General features: G+C 42.3%; 1 protein-coding gene across 1 annotated transcript in view; it reads right to left on the bottom strand.

The window, feature by feature from the left end:
• Nucleotides 1-14,634, bottom strand: part of gcn1 (GCN1 activator of EIF2AK4) — a 33,913-nt gene that overhangs the window by 17,147 nt on the left and 2,132 nt on the right. Inside the window, 29 exon segments of the mRNA XM_061672856.1 lie at nucleotides 13-259; nucleotides 820-1,014; nucleotides 1,135-1,300; nucleotides 1,390-1,460; nucleotides 1,566-1,755; nucleotides 2,936-3,060; nucleotides 5,260-5,328; nucleotides 5,330-5,404; nucleotides 5,798-5,878; nucleotides 5,985-6,163; nucleotides 6,528-6,680; nucleotides 6,765-6,963; nucleotides 7,063-7,176; nucleotides 7,302-7,395; nucleotides 7,481-7,659; nucleotides 7,778-7,899; nucleotides 8,015-8,204; nucleotides 8,319-8,478; nucleotides 8,757-8,832; nucleotides 8,915-9,007; nucleotides 9,105-9,257; nucleotides 9,409-9,582; nucleotides 12,978-13,076; nucleotides 13,159-13,209; nucleotides 13,292-13,420; nucleotides 13,549-13,623; nucleotides 13,717-13,894; nucleotides 14,001-14,135; nucleotides 14,237-14,335. Of these exon segments, the coding sequence (XP_061528840.1) occupies nucleotides 13-259; nucleotides 820-1,014; nucleotides 1,135-1,300; nucleotides 1,390-1,460; nucleotides 1,566-1,755; nucleotides 2,936-3,060; nucleotides 5,260-5,328; nucleotides 5,330-5,404; nucleotides 5,798-5,878; nucleotides 5,985-6,163; nucleotides 6,528-6,680; nucleotides 6,765-6,963; nucleotides 7,063-7,176; nucleotides 7,302-7,395; nucleotides 7,481-7,659; nucleotides 7,778-7,899; nucleotides 8,015-8,204; nucleotides 8,319-8,478; nucleotides 8,757-8,832; nucleotides 8,915-9,007; nucleotides 9,105-9,257; nucleotides 9,409-9,582; nucleotides 12,978-13,076; nucleotides 13,159-13,209; nucleotides 13,292-13,420; nucleotides 13,549-13,623; nucleotides 13,717-13,894; nucleotides 14,001-14,135; nucleotides 14,237-14,335 (3,871 nt within the window).

The raw sequence follows: 14,634 nt of genomic DNA, 5'->3' as shown, positions 1-14,634 counted from the left end.
GTAATTACTCACCTTCCCGCCGTCGAAAGTTTTTCTTATCTTGAATGGCGTCAGTCAGCGTTGCCATGATCTCCTGCTGTTTGAGAGCCAGGATACCGAGCCCTTTGACCAGGCCAGCTAGCCCATAGGCAGCCCCCTTCCTCTCAGCATACTTGTCACTCTCCAGCAGCAGCTGCAGCAGATTCCTTACTATCCCTGCAGCATCTTCTTTGATGGCAGGCACTAAAGGAGGTAAACAGCTGGCCACTGACTCTTGAACCTGGATGAAGAAGGAGAGCAAAAACATTGTGTTGGAAGACAATATGGCTTTGAATGGCTGTGAATGCACAACTGAGGAAATTCCCTTAATCATCAAGAAGATTCATTAGCAATTGATCATTATTTTCTTCTAATAATTTGTGTTGTTAAGTGGAGAGTGGTGGAGTTACAAGGAGCTCTCTGCCAGAGGAGTTAGTTTAGTAATAATGGCGACCTTGTGCTGTCAAGACCATCAAGGTGGTAAATAAATAAAACAGACAAAATATCCAGATGAATCATGTGTCTGTTTCACTACCTCCACCCCAAAGTGGAGACTGCAGGGCCAAGGTTGATGGTTGAAGAACGGTGAACATTTCAGACAAAAAATATGAAACAAGGCGTGCTAGTTCACAATTTATTCTTTGTTTCAACAATAAACGAGAAATACACATTGTTGATAACCATAATGTATCCCAATGGGATACTGGTTGTGTATGTAACATAAAACTGCTCACTTGTTACTATATCAAAGCAAAATTACTTTCTTCATCAGAAGTAGAGTTTTTGGCCAAAGTTGCTTACCTGCTGAGATGGCGTAGAAAGGGCTGTGATAAGCTTTGCCACGATGGGTTTGACCTTAGGGTCGTTTTTGTCCAGATGTTTAGCCAAGGAGCCCATAAGAATGACCACACTCTGACGGACAGAGTCGTAGCTGGCGTCCTGGGGGGCATTTTTCAGAAACTCCTCAAACACAGGTAGCAGGGAGCTAACATTGTCCTGTAACAGACATCACATACAGAGACTCATGAACTTTAAAGTAATGCAAGACACAAATGATTGTATGACATTGTATGTATTGAAAACTACAGGGGACGGTGAAATAGAAGCCAGTCGCACCTTTCCATGTGTGTTGAGGGCTGAGAGGGCTGCGTCCAACATGCAGCGCCGCACTTCAGTGTGACGGTCATTCAGAGCATCAGGAACAAAGAAGAGGAAGAGGGGAGTCACCTGAGATTTGTCCAAGTACTGGGACATCTTGTTCAGAGTGAGAGCAATGCCACACCTATTGCCGTAAATGTAAGTGAGAGTGACGACTGTTTAATTTATGCACATTGGACAAATACAATGTTGAGTTTTCTGCTTCTCTCTTACCTTGCTTCCCCTTGATCTGGTGGAGATTCAGAGATGACTCTTCCCAAGGTATCCAGCACAGGAGGAGGTCTCTTTAAATAAAAATGAAGATAAATAAAAGTTTACTTGGTTTGGTTCTTGCGTGAACAGAATTCACTAATAATCTATTAGACAATCGGTATAGTGTAGGTTCTCACATAAAGTTTTTGGTGGTAGAGCTCAGTTAGCTGTGCAAGGACTGGGGCAGACTGGTCTCTATACTGAGAAACAGCACTTGACAGCGCTTCAGCTGCAGCGGAACGAACAGCCTCTTCATGGTGAGTGATGTCTCCAATCAGCAGGGAGCAGAGCTCTGGGACCAACTCCAGATCAAGAGACTGCCAGAGTCTAAATTAGAGTAGGTTTTTAAGTCCAAGCTAAAAACTGTTATTTTTTTCGCATGCTTACAATTAAGCTCTTTTCAAGAATTTTAAAGCCATTTAAAAAAAAAAATTCTACCACTATACACGCTTTTAGTAATCCGTCTTTTATTTATGTAATTTGTCTTCAAATGTCCGTTGCGTTTTGTTTTGAAATGCTTTTAATTATGTAAAGCACATTGAGTTACCTTGTGTATGAAATGCACTGCATAAATAAAGCTGCCTTGACCTTTGGTTTCACAAAATTATACATTTAAAAACAATGGAGAACTTGTTTTTACTGCCACTTAAAGACATGGTAGTATTACTTTACTGCCTTCTCTGGTAAGTACAGTGGAACCTTCGGCGTCCAATATAGTCGATTGTCCGTTACACTGAAGCACGTTTTTTGAGACCATATGCACCTATATTACTGTACAGTACATCATTTTGTAGTTTTTTCATGGCATAAAACACCCAGTAAAGTACAAAGTTATTGTAACTAAATAAAGCTTGATAATGTTCAAAGTTTCACATTTTATCCAAACTTACCACGCCGGTGTGCTTGGTCATGGTGATATTGTTGACATAAAGTACTCATCATTGGCAAGTCGCTTTCATGAGCTGCAAGGAATTCATGCTTCCTAGTTCCAAATCCGTTGCCAAAGGTGAATGGCTTGACAAAAAAACTGTTACTATATCAAAAATAGCGTGTTCCAGACGCCAGAGACTTGTGTTTGTATTCCTCAGAGTTAACACTTCCACCATGCCACTCTCTCTCTCTCTCTGCGCTATGACCCTATTAGATATAGCCACCACGTCAATGCCTCACATTCAAAATGGTCGTAACCCAGGCACGGGAGGCATGTCATTTGGATCCTTTTTTTCCTGTATATCTGTGACCTGAAAATACGTCAGTCCCATTCTCTGCCTATATTGCGCCACAGCGCCAGTAAACAACAGTGGGCAAGTCTGGAACTTTGAGAGACTTTGTCAACGGATGGAAACTATTTTTGGACACATTCAGTCCCGACAGTCCGTTTTATCCGATATGTTATATCGGGGCCTGTTTATCGAGGTTCCACTGTATTTGTAAATATGAAAGAAAACATTTTAACTTCTGGATTCTAAAAACAAAAGAAAAAATATTCACATTAAAACTCACATACTTTTCTGCAAAGGCTCGTCCCTCTTCTTCAACATCAAACCTAGCAACCCAAAGCCTGCGCAGCAAACTTAGTCCACTCTCCTCTGTACTGTCTGTTGGCAAAGCAAACTCCATCTCCAACAATCCCTGCACACCGGAGTTAAAAGAAAAAATAAAAGATAGTTTAGTTTAACATAAATGTTTTCGAATTTTCCAATTCTTGTGGATTTCTCTGCGAATAATTTAACTACCGTATTTTCACGACCATAAGGCGCACTTAAAAGTCTTACATTTTCTCCAAAATGGACGGGGCGAGCGGCACGGTGACGACTGGTTAGAGCGTCTGCCTTACAGTTTTGAGGACCGGGGTTCTATCCCCGGCCCCGCCTGTGTGGAGTTTGCATGTTCTCCCCGTGCCTGCATGGGTTTTCTCCGGGTATTCCAGTTTCCTCCCACATCCCAAAAAACATGCATGGTATGTTAATTGATGACTCTAAATTGCCCGTAGGTATGAATGTGAGTGCGAATGTTTGTTTGTTTCTATGTGCCCTGCGATTGGCTGGCGACCGGTTCAGGGTGTACCCCGCCTCCCGGCCGAAGATAGCTGGGATAGGTTCCAACATGCCCGCGACCCTAGTGAGGATAAGCGGTAAAGAAATCGGATGGATGGATGGACGGGGTGCCTTATAATGTGGCGCACCTTGTGTGTGCACCGAGTTCCAACATCTATAAATGTTGTTGTGTGATGAGCGCTCCGCTTGACTGAGTGGGAGCATTGGCTGCCGACACGCTGCTATTATAGAGGAAAGGCGGACGTGACTGAGTACAGCATGCGGACGTAAAGGGGGAAGGGTGAGCGTGAAGGAGGACACTAAAGGCACGCCCCCAGTAGGTATATAGCACCGGTATGTGCTTTGTGCAAAACAACATCTGTTTGGCTAAGGACCCCCGAAAATGGCACCTATGAAGAGACACGCTTACGAAGCGCAGTTTAAACTGCAAGCTATCTGTCGGAGGAACATGGAAATCGAGCAGCCGCGAGAGAATTCAAGATCAACGAATACATGGTTTGCAAGTGGAGGAAGCAGGAAAACGAGCTTCGCCAAGTCAAGAAGACGAAGCTGAGTTTCCGCGGAAACAAGGTGAGGTGGCCTGAGTTGGAAGACCAACTCGAGCAATGGATTAATGATCAAAGAACAGCCGGGAGAAGCGTCTCTACAGTCACCATTCGACTGAGTGCAATAACGCTTGCAGAAGAAATGAAAATCGAACATTTTCTGTTCCGGGTGTTTTCGTTTTATGAAACGCCGCCATCTATCTATCCAGGCAGGCAAAGACTACCGTGGCCACAGCAACTTCCGGATTACAAGGAAAAGCTGGCCATCTTCCGCTCCTACTGCAGTAAAAAGATTGCCGACAAACACATCTAGCCCAACCACCTCACTAACATGGACGAGGTGCCCTCACTTTCGACATCCCGGTGAACCACACTGTAGAGAAGGGGACCACCACGCTAGCAATACGCACAACGGGGCACGAGAAGTCGGCTTTTACTGTTCTGCTTGGTTGCCATGGTAATGGACAGAAACTGCCACCTATGATGATTTTTAAGGGGAAGACGCCAATCAAAAGGGCTGGGTGGACGAGGAGAAAATGGCTGAGTGAGATGGACGTAGAGAGACCGGATGTCTTTTTCCACGCATCACCGTCCCTGTTGATCTGTGACTCCATTCGCGCCCATCTCACAGCCGCTGTGAAAAACCAAGAGCAACTAAGACTGGGAGGCAACGGCGGGCGAGTTACGCCACCATATGTGAATGGATTGTGGATGCTTGGGCTAAGGGTGTTGCTGCTTTGACCGTTGTCCGAGCTTTCGCGAAAGCCGGCATCATTGCTGAACAGCCCCCCGGCAACGAGACTGACTGACAATGACGAGAGGGAACCTGTCGTGTTTGTTGGAGAACTTGCCCAGCTGTTCATTTTGGATACAGAAGATGAGGACTTTGATGAATTTGTGAATGAGGATTGATCAAAAAATAACGTGAGTGCATTGTTAAATACTTCAATAAAGTACAACCGAACTCAGTTTTTCTCCCGCTGCCTTTTTAAAAACATTGTTTTAGTATGCATCCATGCGACCATATGTTTTAAGATAGCGTATGTTTTACCATGCCTGCGCCCAATATTACGGTGCACATTATGCATGTGTTAAATACAGAAATAGACCCCGTAACTGAGACTGCGCCTTTTAATACGGTGCGCCCTATGGTCGTGAAAATACGGTACTTTTCTCAACGTGAAGCTGAACAGAAAACCGAGTTGCAAAGTGAGTTATTTGAAACTCACTCTGAGAGCAGCATCACGGACAGAGAAGCAAGGTGAAAGGAGGGCGTTGAGGAGGACATCGATCTCCTGGCTGCTCTGCTACTGTGCAGCCCTCATCTCCTCCTGCACTGCCACACAGTGCTGTTAGGCACTGAGATGCCAACACCTGATACAAGAGATTTGAATGGCAAGTCACAAAATGTGCCACTCATACAGCACTGCAGAGTCAAAGATTACACTGACACGGGGGAAAAAAATAATGCTGATATATTTGAATCAAAATGTTGAATATCTACTCATGTACAGAATTTGACAAAGGAAGCCTATATTTTATATACATTCAATTACGACACTATACAACGACAGATTTTACATTCCTATAAAAAGTTTTTTTTTTTCAGTTGCTATTTTATGATTATTTTGTTAAAAAGCTTTTTCGACTTATGTCAAAAAGAGATCAAGAATATGGATTGCTTTTGATTCATTAAACTTGAAAACTGGTTCTTTTTACATATTAGTGGTCAGGTACCAAGAAAATGTTTGGATTGGTAAAGTTTACCTGAAGTCTTGGTGTAGCAGTCGAAATAACTCTGGTCAGCAGCATTAGCATGTCGACACGTGGAAGCAGTTCAGGGCCATTCTAAGAAAAAACAAAAACAAAAAACAAACCAGTCATTGCATAAATCTACATGAAAGAATAGCTCAAATAGATCATGTGCTGAAGTTCAGTATAAAATACAAACCACCTCATCTATGGCGATCGCTCCATCTGTTTTAGCTCGAAGCCGACAATGCTCATGGATGACTTGCAAAGATCTAGTCATCCTACTCTCGGTCTCCTCTGTACTGCCTGAGGACTGCCTGAGTGTGGCATTAAGGAAAGGAAAGCAGAAGCAAAAGGCAGGGGCAGACACTGGGGCCACATCTAGAAGGCGGAAAAAAAACATTACAAACAACAAAATCATAGCCAGTGTAACAAATCCCAGGTGTCTTTTAAAACCTCGTCAAAATTGTGTATCACATTTAACAGATGTTTGAATTCATTATTAATGAGGTACCTATATCAGGTGGACTTCCTGAAACACACATACACATACATATATACACATATACACATACATATATATATATATATATATATATATATATACACACGTATACATATATATATATATATATATATATATATACACGTATACATATACATATATATATATATATATATATATATATATATTAAAAAATATATATATATAAAACCATTTATGTGTGATCATGACTGTCCTTACCACTAGTCTTGCCATCTCGCTGAGGGACAGTGTGGTTATGTAGCAGTTGTACAGCGCGATTAACTGCTTTGTCCAGGTCCTCCTGCTCCCAGGCTGCATCCAGGTCACACTCCGGTTTCAGCAACCGTAATGTCACATGCCCCACAAGAGCACCTTGAAGAAAGCATAAATTGGAATACTGCAGTATCAAATTGAACGGTTGTGTCTATGAATACAACTAAGAAGCAGGTCAGGTACCTAGAAGATGGAGGGGAGGGGGTAGGAGGCACACTCCAATGTCCAAGAAGATCTGCTGGACGCGTGGAGCAGCCAGAGGCGAGTGCAATAGGGGCAACAGAACCTGGAGGACTGATGGTAGCTCTCTGGTAATCTGGGCTGGTCTCTCTTTTAGAGCAGCGACCAGGAGACCCACCAGACTTTGAAACTCTACGTCAAGCTTGGGAAAATGAGAAACATGTCACCAGTCAACAAGGTGAAAAGGATAAAAGTCACATATTGGGCATTTTTACAGAAACTTCTTCACTTCTTTACTTACCCCTTGAAGTCTTTTGCGAATAGATTCCTCCTTATCATGTTGCATTGCAATCATTTCCTTCTGTTTGCTGGTGAGCTGCACTTCATCCTTGATGCCTCTTTTCTTCTTAAGCTCCTGTGAAAGCACATTTATATTCAGACCCTGGTATAGCAAATTTCCCCAATGTGGAACGAAAAAATGTTCTCTCATCTTATCAGAGATTGTATTTAAAACAGCAAAGAAATATTGCTTTAAATTACCTCCTGTAATTCAAGTCCAAATATCTGTTCCCTGTAGGAATAGACTTTGTTCTCTTTCTTGATATTTCCCTTCTTGGTGTTTTCTTTCTGTGCACTGGGAAAGGTGCAATGGAAAGAGGTAGATCAGTAAAATACCACAGGCCAATGACAAGATAGACTTACTGGAACGTTTCTTATACCTCTCAATGATTGAGTTGTCATAAAGTTCCCCCTCAGGTGTCAGCAAGATAGCGCACTCCTCCTTGGTGACATGAACCAGAGCAGTTTGGGAAAGCTTCTCTGTAACGTGACTGATTATGCGAGGTAACAGCTTGTCAGGAGAAAGGCCACAGAGGGCACCAACAGCATTTTTCACTGCCTGAAGAAAATTTGAATGAATGTTATTTGTCTTTATGGACCCTTAAAACATTCTTGACATTGTTCTTTTCTGTTAAAATAAATAAATCAGGACATCAATAGGAATATTAATGCTTCACCTGGTTATCAGTGTTGACCAACACATGTGGCAGAATAACATCCAGATTATTTTCTATAAATTCTTCCGCTTTTATGTTCATGGAGGACAGCAGAAATAGCCACAGACCACTACGAGCTCCAACTTAGAAAGATACATATAGAATAGGTAGGATGTAAAACACAAAAAAAGTAGCAAGGGGAAGAAAGTTGCCTATAGAACAGTTGTTTAAATAATAAGAAACTGATACTTCTTGTACCTAAAGATGGATGATGAGCAACAATGAGGATTTCCATTGCCAAGTTCTCTGATTCATTGGGGTCACCCCACTGACTGGCGGAGGAACAAATTACATGCAGCACATCCAATAGGACACGTGGACGAATGTAGTTGCGACCAAGCTCAGTCAGCTCTCCAGACTCTAACACCAAGACATCCTGGGGCATAACCTGATGGAACCAAAACCCCCCCCCCCAAAAAAATTTTTTAAAAAAAAAATAAAAAAAATCACACCTTTTCGACAATATCATTGAAGCAAAGAAAAAAAGTATGTATTTATGCACTTTATGTTTGTTGATGACCGCTTCGAGTTCTCCGAGAAGACCAAGGGCAAGGTTGGAGCCGGCCAAGGAGGAGAGCAGCTTCCTGACTGTCTGTTTTGCCCGCTTCCTCACACGCCAGCTCTGAGACAAGAGGACTGCCACGATAGCACTGTGGTACATCCTGCAAGAGCAGTTATATGCAAAAAAGATGTACTGATGTTCACCCTGTGTAAAACACCATTTTAGAATTGTGTTTGTGTATGTGTGAACAACTGATGACAGCAACAACAAAAATATGGGGTCACTGGTGACACTTTGGTTTCAATTCGTTAGTTCTGATGTTAAACACAGCAACACACTCTCACTTTACTGTCACAATGCTTACGTTTAGAACATGCAGAACGTCAAGTCAAGGAGAGACTCATCCATGATCTTTTACTAAATAAAGCACAAACTCACTGAGATTTGCTGGTGTTAAGTCTGTGGGCATGATCCAAGAAAATTCTTTCGCAGAGCAGCAGCACAGTCAGCTGAGCTAAAGACAGACCAATAAAAAGACACTGTTTATAGATGTTGAATTTACTCATGAGGATGATTGATGATGACAATTGCCTCACTTTCATCATTGGACTGGCAGAGGAACTTCTCTGAAGTGAAAAGTGTCTTCTTGTCATCCAAGATCAAGTTCCAAAAGCTGGAGAATTTTGCCTCTGTAGAAAGTGTGGGTCAACTGTCAATCCTACAGCCAATCATTTTAAACCAGGCCCCATGAATAAGATGTGTGATTAATAAAAAACATCACTTCACCTGTCATGGACTCAAGCAGTGACAGTCGACTCAAAAGGACTGAAGCTGCCACACCTTCAGAAAGCAAAGCATGGTGGGAGTTTTGAGCTGCAGCCTTTTCGACTGTTTGGAGCAGCAAGGGTATCAGGTCTGACGCCTGGGCCAGAGTGTCACCTGAAAAAAATTTGGGACGACAAGAATTAAATACAAAATTTAAGTGTAAAAGAATCAGAATCATCTTTATTGTCCAAGCATGTTAAACTACAAAAACATTGTATGTGTAATACAAAGTAAATGGGTTTTCCCTTGTGTACTGTGAACTGACCTTTAAAGGCCCCAATCATGACCTGGATGTAGGCGTGGCGAACCAGAGAGGTAGAGATTTTGAGAGTGAATGCCTTTTTGAACCAATCTAGCAGAGCAGTGGGAATCTGCACGGTGAGGCGACTGCTCCATTGGGAGAGCACTGACACCCCATGGACCAAGGTGCCCTCATGAACTAAATTGAGAGGGTAGCAAAAAGGAGACTTAAATGAGGGGGTTGTTCAGACCAATTATCCAATTTTACAAAATTATCATATTTTTTATTACATACACATATATACACACATATACATACATACATACATATATGTGTGTGTGTATATATATATATATATATATATATATATATATATATATACACACACACATACACACCCACACACACACACATATACATACAAGGCAAAAGTTCAGAAATCCAGCTTTTATTTCATGGTATTTACATCTCGATGTGTTAAACAACTCAGGACAGAGCATCATTTGTTTGAAGCCACCCCCTTTTGAAGTGAGCAAAAATATTGTGTTTCTCCCTTCAGTCTCCTCTTTGGGAGGCAAAATGCATGCTCTATTTGGTTAAGGTTCGGTGATTGACTTGGCCAGTCGAGAGGCCTCTTTATACTCCCGTGCCAGCATTGCATCACGTGACCGACGTATTTGGCCGCGCGGCCCCTGTGCGTCACTTGACGCGCACACGGCAAAAATTGTTGCTGCGCGTAGAAGGCCAGGGAGATAATCTCTTGTGATTGGTCCGTTTTAGTCACATGCTGTGATGACGTCCTCAGCGTTCCCCTTGGTTCCACATACCACCTACGCCGCCGCCTTCATGATTGATTTTGCAGCATAATTAAACGTATCATCTGGTCATCTAGGTCCATTTGTTCTAGCAGACACTGTTCCACGGTCGCCATTGTTGTTGCTTTGTTCCTTGTTCCGGAAAGGAAAGTAAAAACGGCTACCGGAAACGGCCCAAAAATGCAGAGGAAACTCCACCCTGTGGTGTCCTAGCCAATACCAGCCGTAGCGACACCCCAGACTTGGGGGAGAACTGCAGTACATTTTCAAAACTGCGCGTGTGGGTTGCCGCTCGAGTATAAAGGTAAACTGCGTGCGGGATAGCCACAGTGACATCAGCGCGGTCACCGCAACCCTGTGGTGTCCTAGCCAATTCCAGCCGTAGCGACACCCCAGACTTGGGGGAGAACTGCAGTACATTTTGAAAACTGCGCGTGTTGGTTGCGCTCGAGTATAAAGGTAAACTGCGTGCGGGATAGCCACAGTGACGTCAGCGCGGTCACCGCACACATGACTATAAAGAAGCCTGAAGACCTTCCACTTTTTCCCCCTGATGAAGTCCTTTGTTGTGTTGGCAGTGTGTTTTGGGTCATCATCTTGTTGCATAATGAAGATTTTGCCAATTAGTTTGGATGCATTTTTCTGTAAATTTTCCAACAAAATTATTTTGTAGCCTTCAGAAATCATTCTGCTGCTACCAAGACTAGTGCGCCCGTTCCAGAAGCAGCCATGCAAGCACAAGCCATAACCACCATGCTCACAGACGAGCTTGTGTGTTTTGGATCATAAGCAGATCTTTTCTTTCTCCATACTTTGGCCTTTCAATCACTTTGGTAAATGTTTCATCAGTCCATAAAACTTTGTTCCAAAACTTTTGTGGCTTATCTCTGTACCACTTTATAAAACACAATCTGGCCTTCTGATTCTTTTTGCTGATGAGTGGTTTGCATCTTGTGGTATAGCCTGTATATTTCTTCTCTCAAACACTTCTTCGAGCAGTGGATTCTGATACCTTCACCCCTGCCCTGTGGCGGTTGGCAGTGATGTCACTGAGTGTTGTCTTTGGGTGTTTCTTCACAGCTCTCACAATGTTTCTGTCATCAACTGCTGTTGATACCCTTGGCCGACCTATTCGATGACAGTTGCTCAGTACACCAGTAGTTTCTTTCTTTTTCAGGACATTCCAAATTGTTGTATTGGTTATGCCCAATGTTTGTGCAATAGCTCGCTGATCGATTTTCCCACTTCTCTCAGCTTCAAAGTGGTTTGCTTTTCTCCAATTGACAACTCTCTGGTCTTCATGTTTGCTTAACAGCAAATGCAGTTTTCACAGGTGAAATCCAAAGCCAAAAACAGGCACTCTCTAATGATTAAGCATTCAATCTAAAAGGCAACACCTGAACAACTAGAAACACCCATCAAATATTAAATGTTATTCACTTTAAGTTAATTTAATAATGTATGTCCCAATAATTTTGCTCACTTGAAAAGTGGGTGGCTTCAAACAAAAGGTGCTCTGTCCTGAGTTATTTAACACATTTAGATGTAAATACCATGAAACAAAAGCTGGAATCCTGAACTTTTGTTTCATATTCTTCTTTCGATATGAAACCCAAATGTCTTCAGTATAAGGAATGGAAAGGAATTGATCTTGTCGTTCCAATACTTTTGGAGGTTATTCCAAACACATTAAGTAAGCTTTTATTTTTGTTGCTCAAAGTTGCTTAATCTCCACAAAAATGCGGTTCCAGCCAGACCTATGTGACAAGTGTACCGTATCACCAAATCACATATTTCGGTGTTTGGCGTAGGCTTTACACGATCAGGATTTTTGGGGCCGATCACCGATTAGTAAATTTTAAAATACGATAACCGATCTAATCACAAAATGAAGCAATGTGTCTATTTTCATGGCTTGTTCATTTATTGTAAATACTTGTGCACTGTATACTTCCTGAGTATCTTCAAGTATTCTTTAGCATTTTAGACAAAAGTTAAAACATTAATGACCTCTAGGGGGTATTCAAGGATTGGCCACTGTCATGTTTAGTTCAAATCTACCTTACAACATGACAGAAATAATGGGTGCTAACTTACTGTAATTAACTTACTTTATTGCAATTAAATTACTTTTACAAATACTGTTGATGACACGCTTACGGTTAGCTGTCCTGGCTATATGAACGGGTGTTGTCCAGAGTTTGCGTCTGTTTGGCTTTTCCTTTTTTTTCTCCCCCCTCCACGCTGAGTTGCTTGAATGCGCCATGCTCCCCCTTGTGTACATTATTCAGGTACCGGTTAAAATTTGTTGTGTTAAAGATTTTAGTTGACATTCCACACTGCAAATAGCTTGCATGTCGTTTGTCTGAGACACCGCAAAATAGCCCCAAACCGACGTGTTTTTTCACATTGAAAAAACTTTATTGGTCGCCAAATAGCGACAGTACCATGCCACAAGACGTGAAAAGGTTAAAAATAAACTTGCTTTTGGATTCATACCCCACGGCGACGCGGAGTTAATGTTTTTTTCGGAGCCAATCGATGATGTCATCGATCGGATCGCCGAATTATGACATGAAAGCTGATCGTGCGATCAGCATAAAATGCTAAAACCGCTTATCCTAACGAGGATAAGCGGTTTTGAAAATGGATGTTCTGTAACATTTGACAACTCTGTATGATCTTTTTTTATTTTGTAAATTTAATCTTCTCGGGCGGCTATCAAGACACTTTGGGTGGCCCGCCCAAGATAAGCCTATGTAGGGGAAACATTGATACCTTCCTGCTGCAAATAAGGGATGAACATCACTGTGACGGCAGAGCTCAGTGTTTGGCTTGAGCCTCCTGACACTGCATGGTAGCTGCAGCTGCCAATTCCTAAAATTGAAAAATGTTTATGAACCACAGGTTTATCATTTTCTGTACTTTATAAGGTGTACCTACATAAGACCTCACATACCTGACAAAACACTCATCTTTTGGGTGACAACTGTGAGCTTTCCTTCAGATCCTGTCAGCATGTACATTGCAACATTGGAATTCAAATATGAAACCACAAACAAAATGTGCTTGATAGCAAATATCTACTTCACCTCCAAGAAGCTTGAAAAGGTGTGTTACAATGTCCTGTACAGCATTGGGGTCACTGCACTGTCGGGCCAAATGCTGCAAGGCCTGGATTGCTTCATCCATGAGCTGGGCATTGTTGGCTTTCAGCTGGCCTGAAACGGATCAAAATGTTCTTCAAGCTTGTTTTTTAATGTTGAAAATATAACTGGGTGAACTCTAAAAAGACAAATGTAATAAATTATACCCCTATAAAAAAAAATTATATATTAAAATCCCTTACTTGCTATAGCCTTTCCAATATCCATGGCATAACGACTGAGATCAATAGTCAGTGCAGACAGCAGGCAGGAAATCACTGATGAGATGAATTGGGGGACGCACCATTAGGAATTTAGGAATAAGAGAATGGTTATTAATCATGGTCATGATTATCTAAAAAGCACCTCACCCAGAATGGCATTTTCTGGACTTCGGAGCATTGTCTTCTGCATGCTGGGGAGAAGCAGCTCCTTGAACTCAGGGTGACACACATGGCGCAACAGAGAGCCACTTTTGTCCAGAATGTGCTGATGTGTTTTTGTCTTGCTCATCAGGACTGACTTTATGTACAGGTCCAACATGGCGCTCTGGACAACAGCAAGGTTGTGAGTCAAGATTTATTTAGCATTAAGCGTATCAAAGCCCTGTAATTGGCAAGCTACCACCTACAACTGTGATGCAAAATAAACTCACCTTATGCTGGTCAATTGTGGCTTTGTCCTTCTGAGCTGTACAGAAGTCCAAACACACACCCAGCATTGCCAGTGTTGTAGGGCTTGGGTCCAGACTCAACAAAGTGCTGATGTACTGATCAACTAAACCCGGATTCTGGGAAAGAAGCGACGATGTCAGGCCTCTCCAGAAGCATGCGATGTATATGTCATTATAAATCATGATGTCTGACTCTTGGCTGTGTGCGTTGCACTCACTTCCTCACAAAGATGAGTGAGATTCTTCAGGCTTGACTTTTGAGCAGTAGATTTGGCTCCACCCACTACCTCAGCCACAAGCAGGCTCTGAACCTGAACCTGGGACAACAGCCAAAACAACTCAGGCGAAGAGGTTACGCGCCCTGCTATATCACAGTTCATCTTTCATGCTACAGGATTTTAAGCGATCTTTTTTTATGGGTTTGTACAGTACAAGTCTGAATTTAAGTTGCACACCTTCAGTGTAGTACCATGTTGCGTTGCAACATGCCAGGCAGCACTGAGCTCAGAGGCACAGAAGGTCCCTTACAAAGCTGCAGTCGTTGTCGTTCCCACAGAGCAGAGAGAATATATGCTTTTGAGTAGTGTTGTACGCTCTGTTCTTGCTGTGTGTGTTA

This window comes from Phycodurus eques, chromosome 3 (assembly GCF_024500275.1).
Source record: "Phycodurus eques isolate BA_2022a chromosome 3, UOR_Pequ_1.1, whole genome shotgun sequence".
Lineage (NCBI taxonomy): Eukaryota > Metazoa > Chordata > Actinopteri > Syngnathiformes > Syngnathidae > Phycodurus > Phycodurus eques.
The sequence above is the reverse complement of the archived record's forward strand: the minus strand, read 5'-3'. Positions and strand labels throughout refer to the sequence as shown.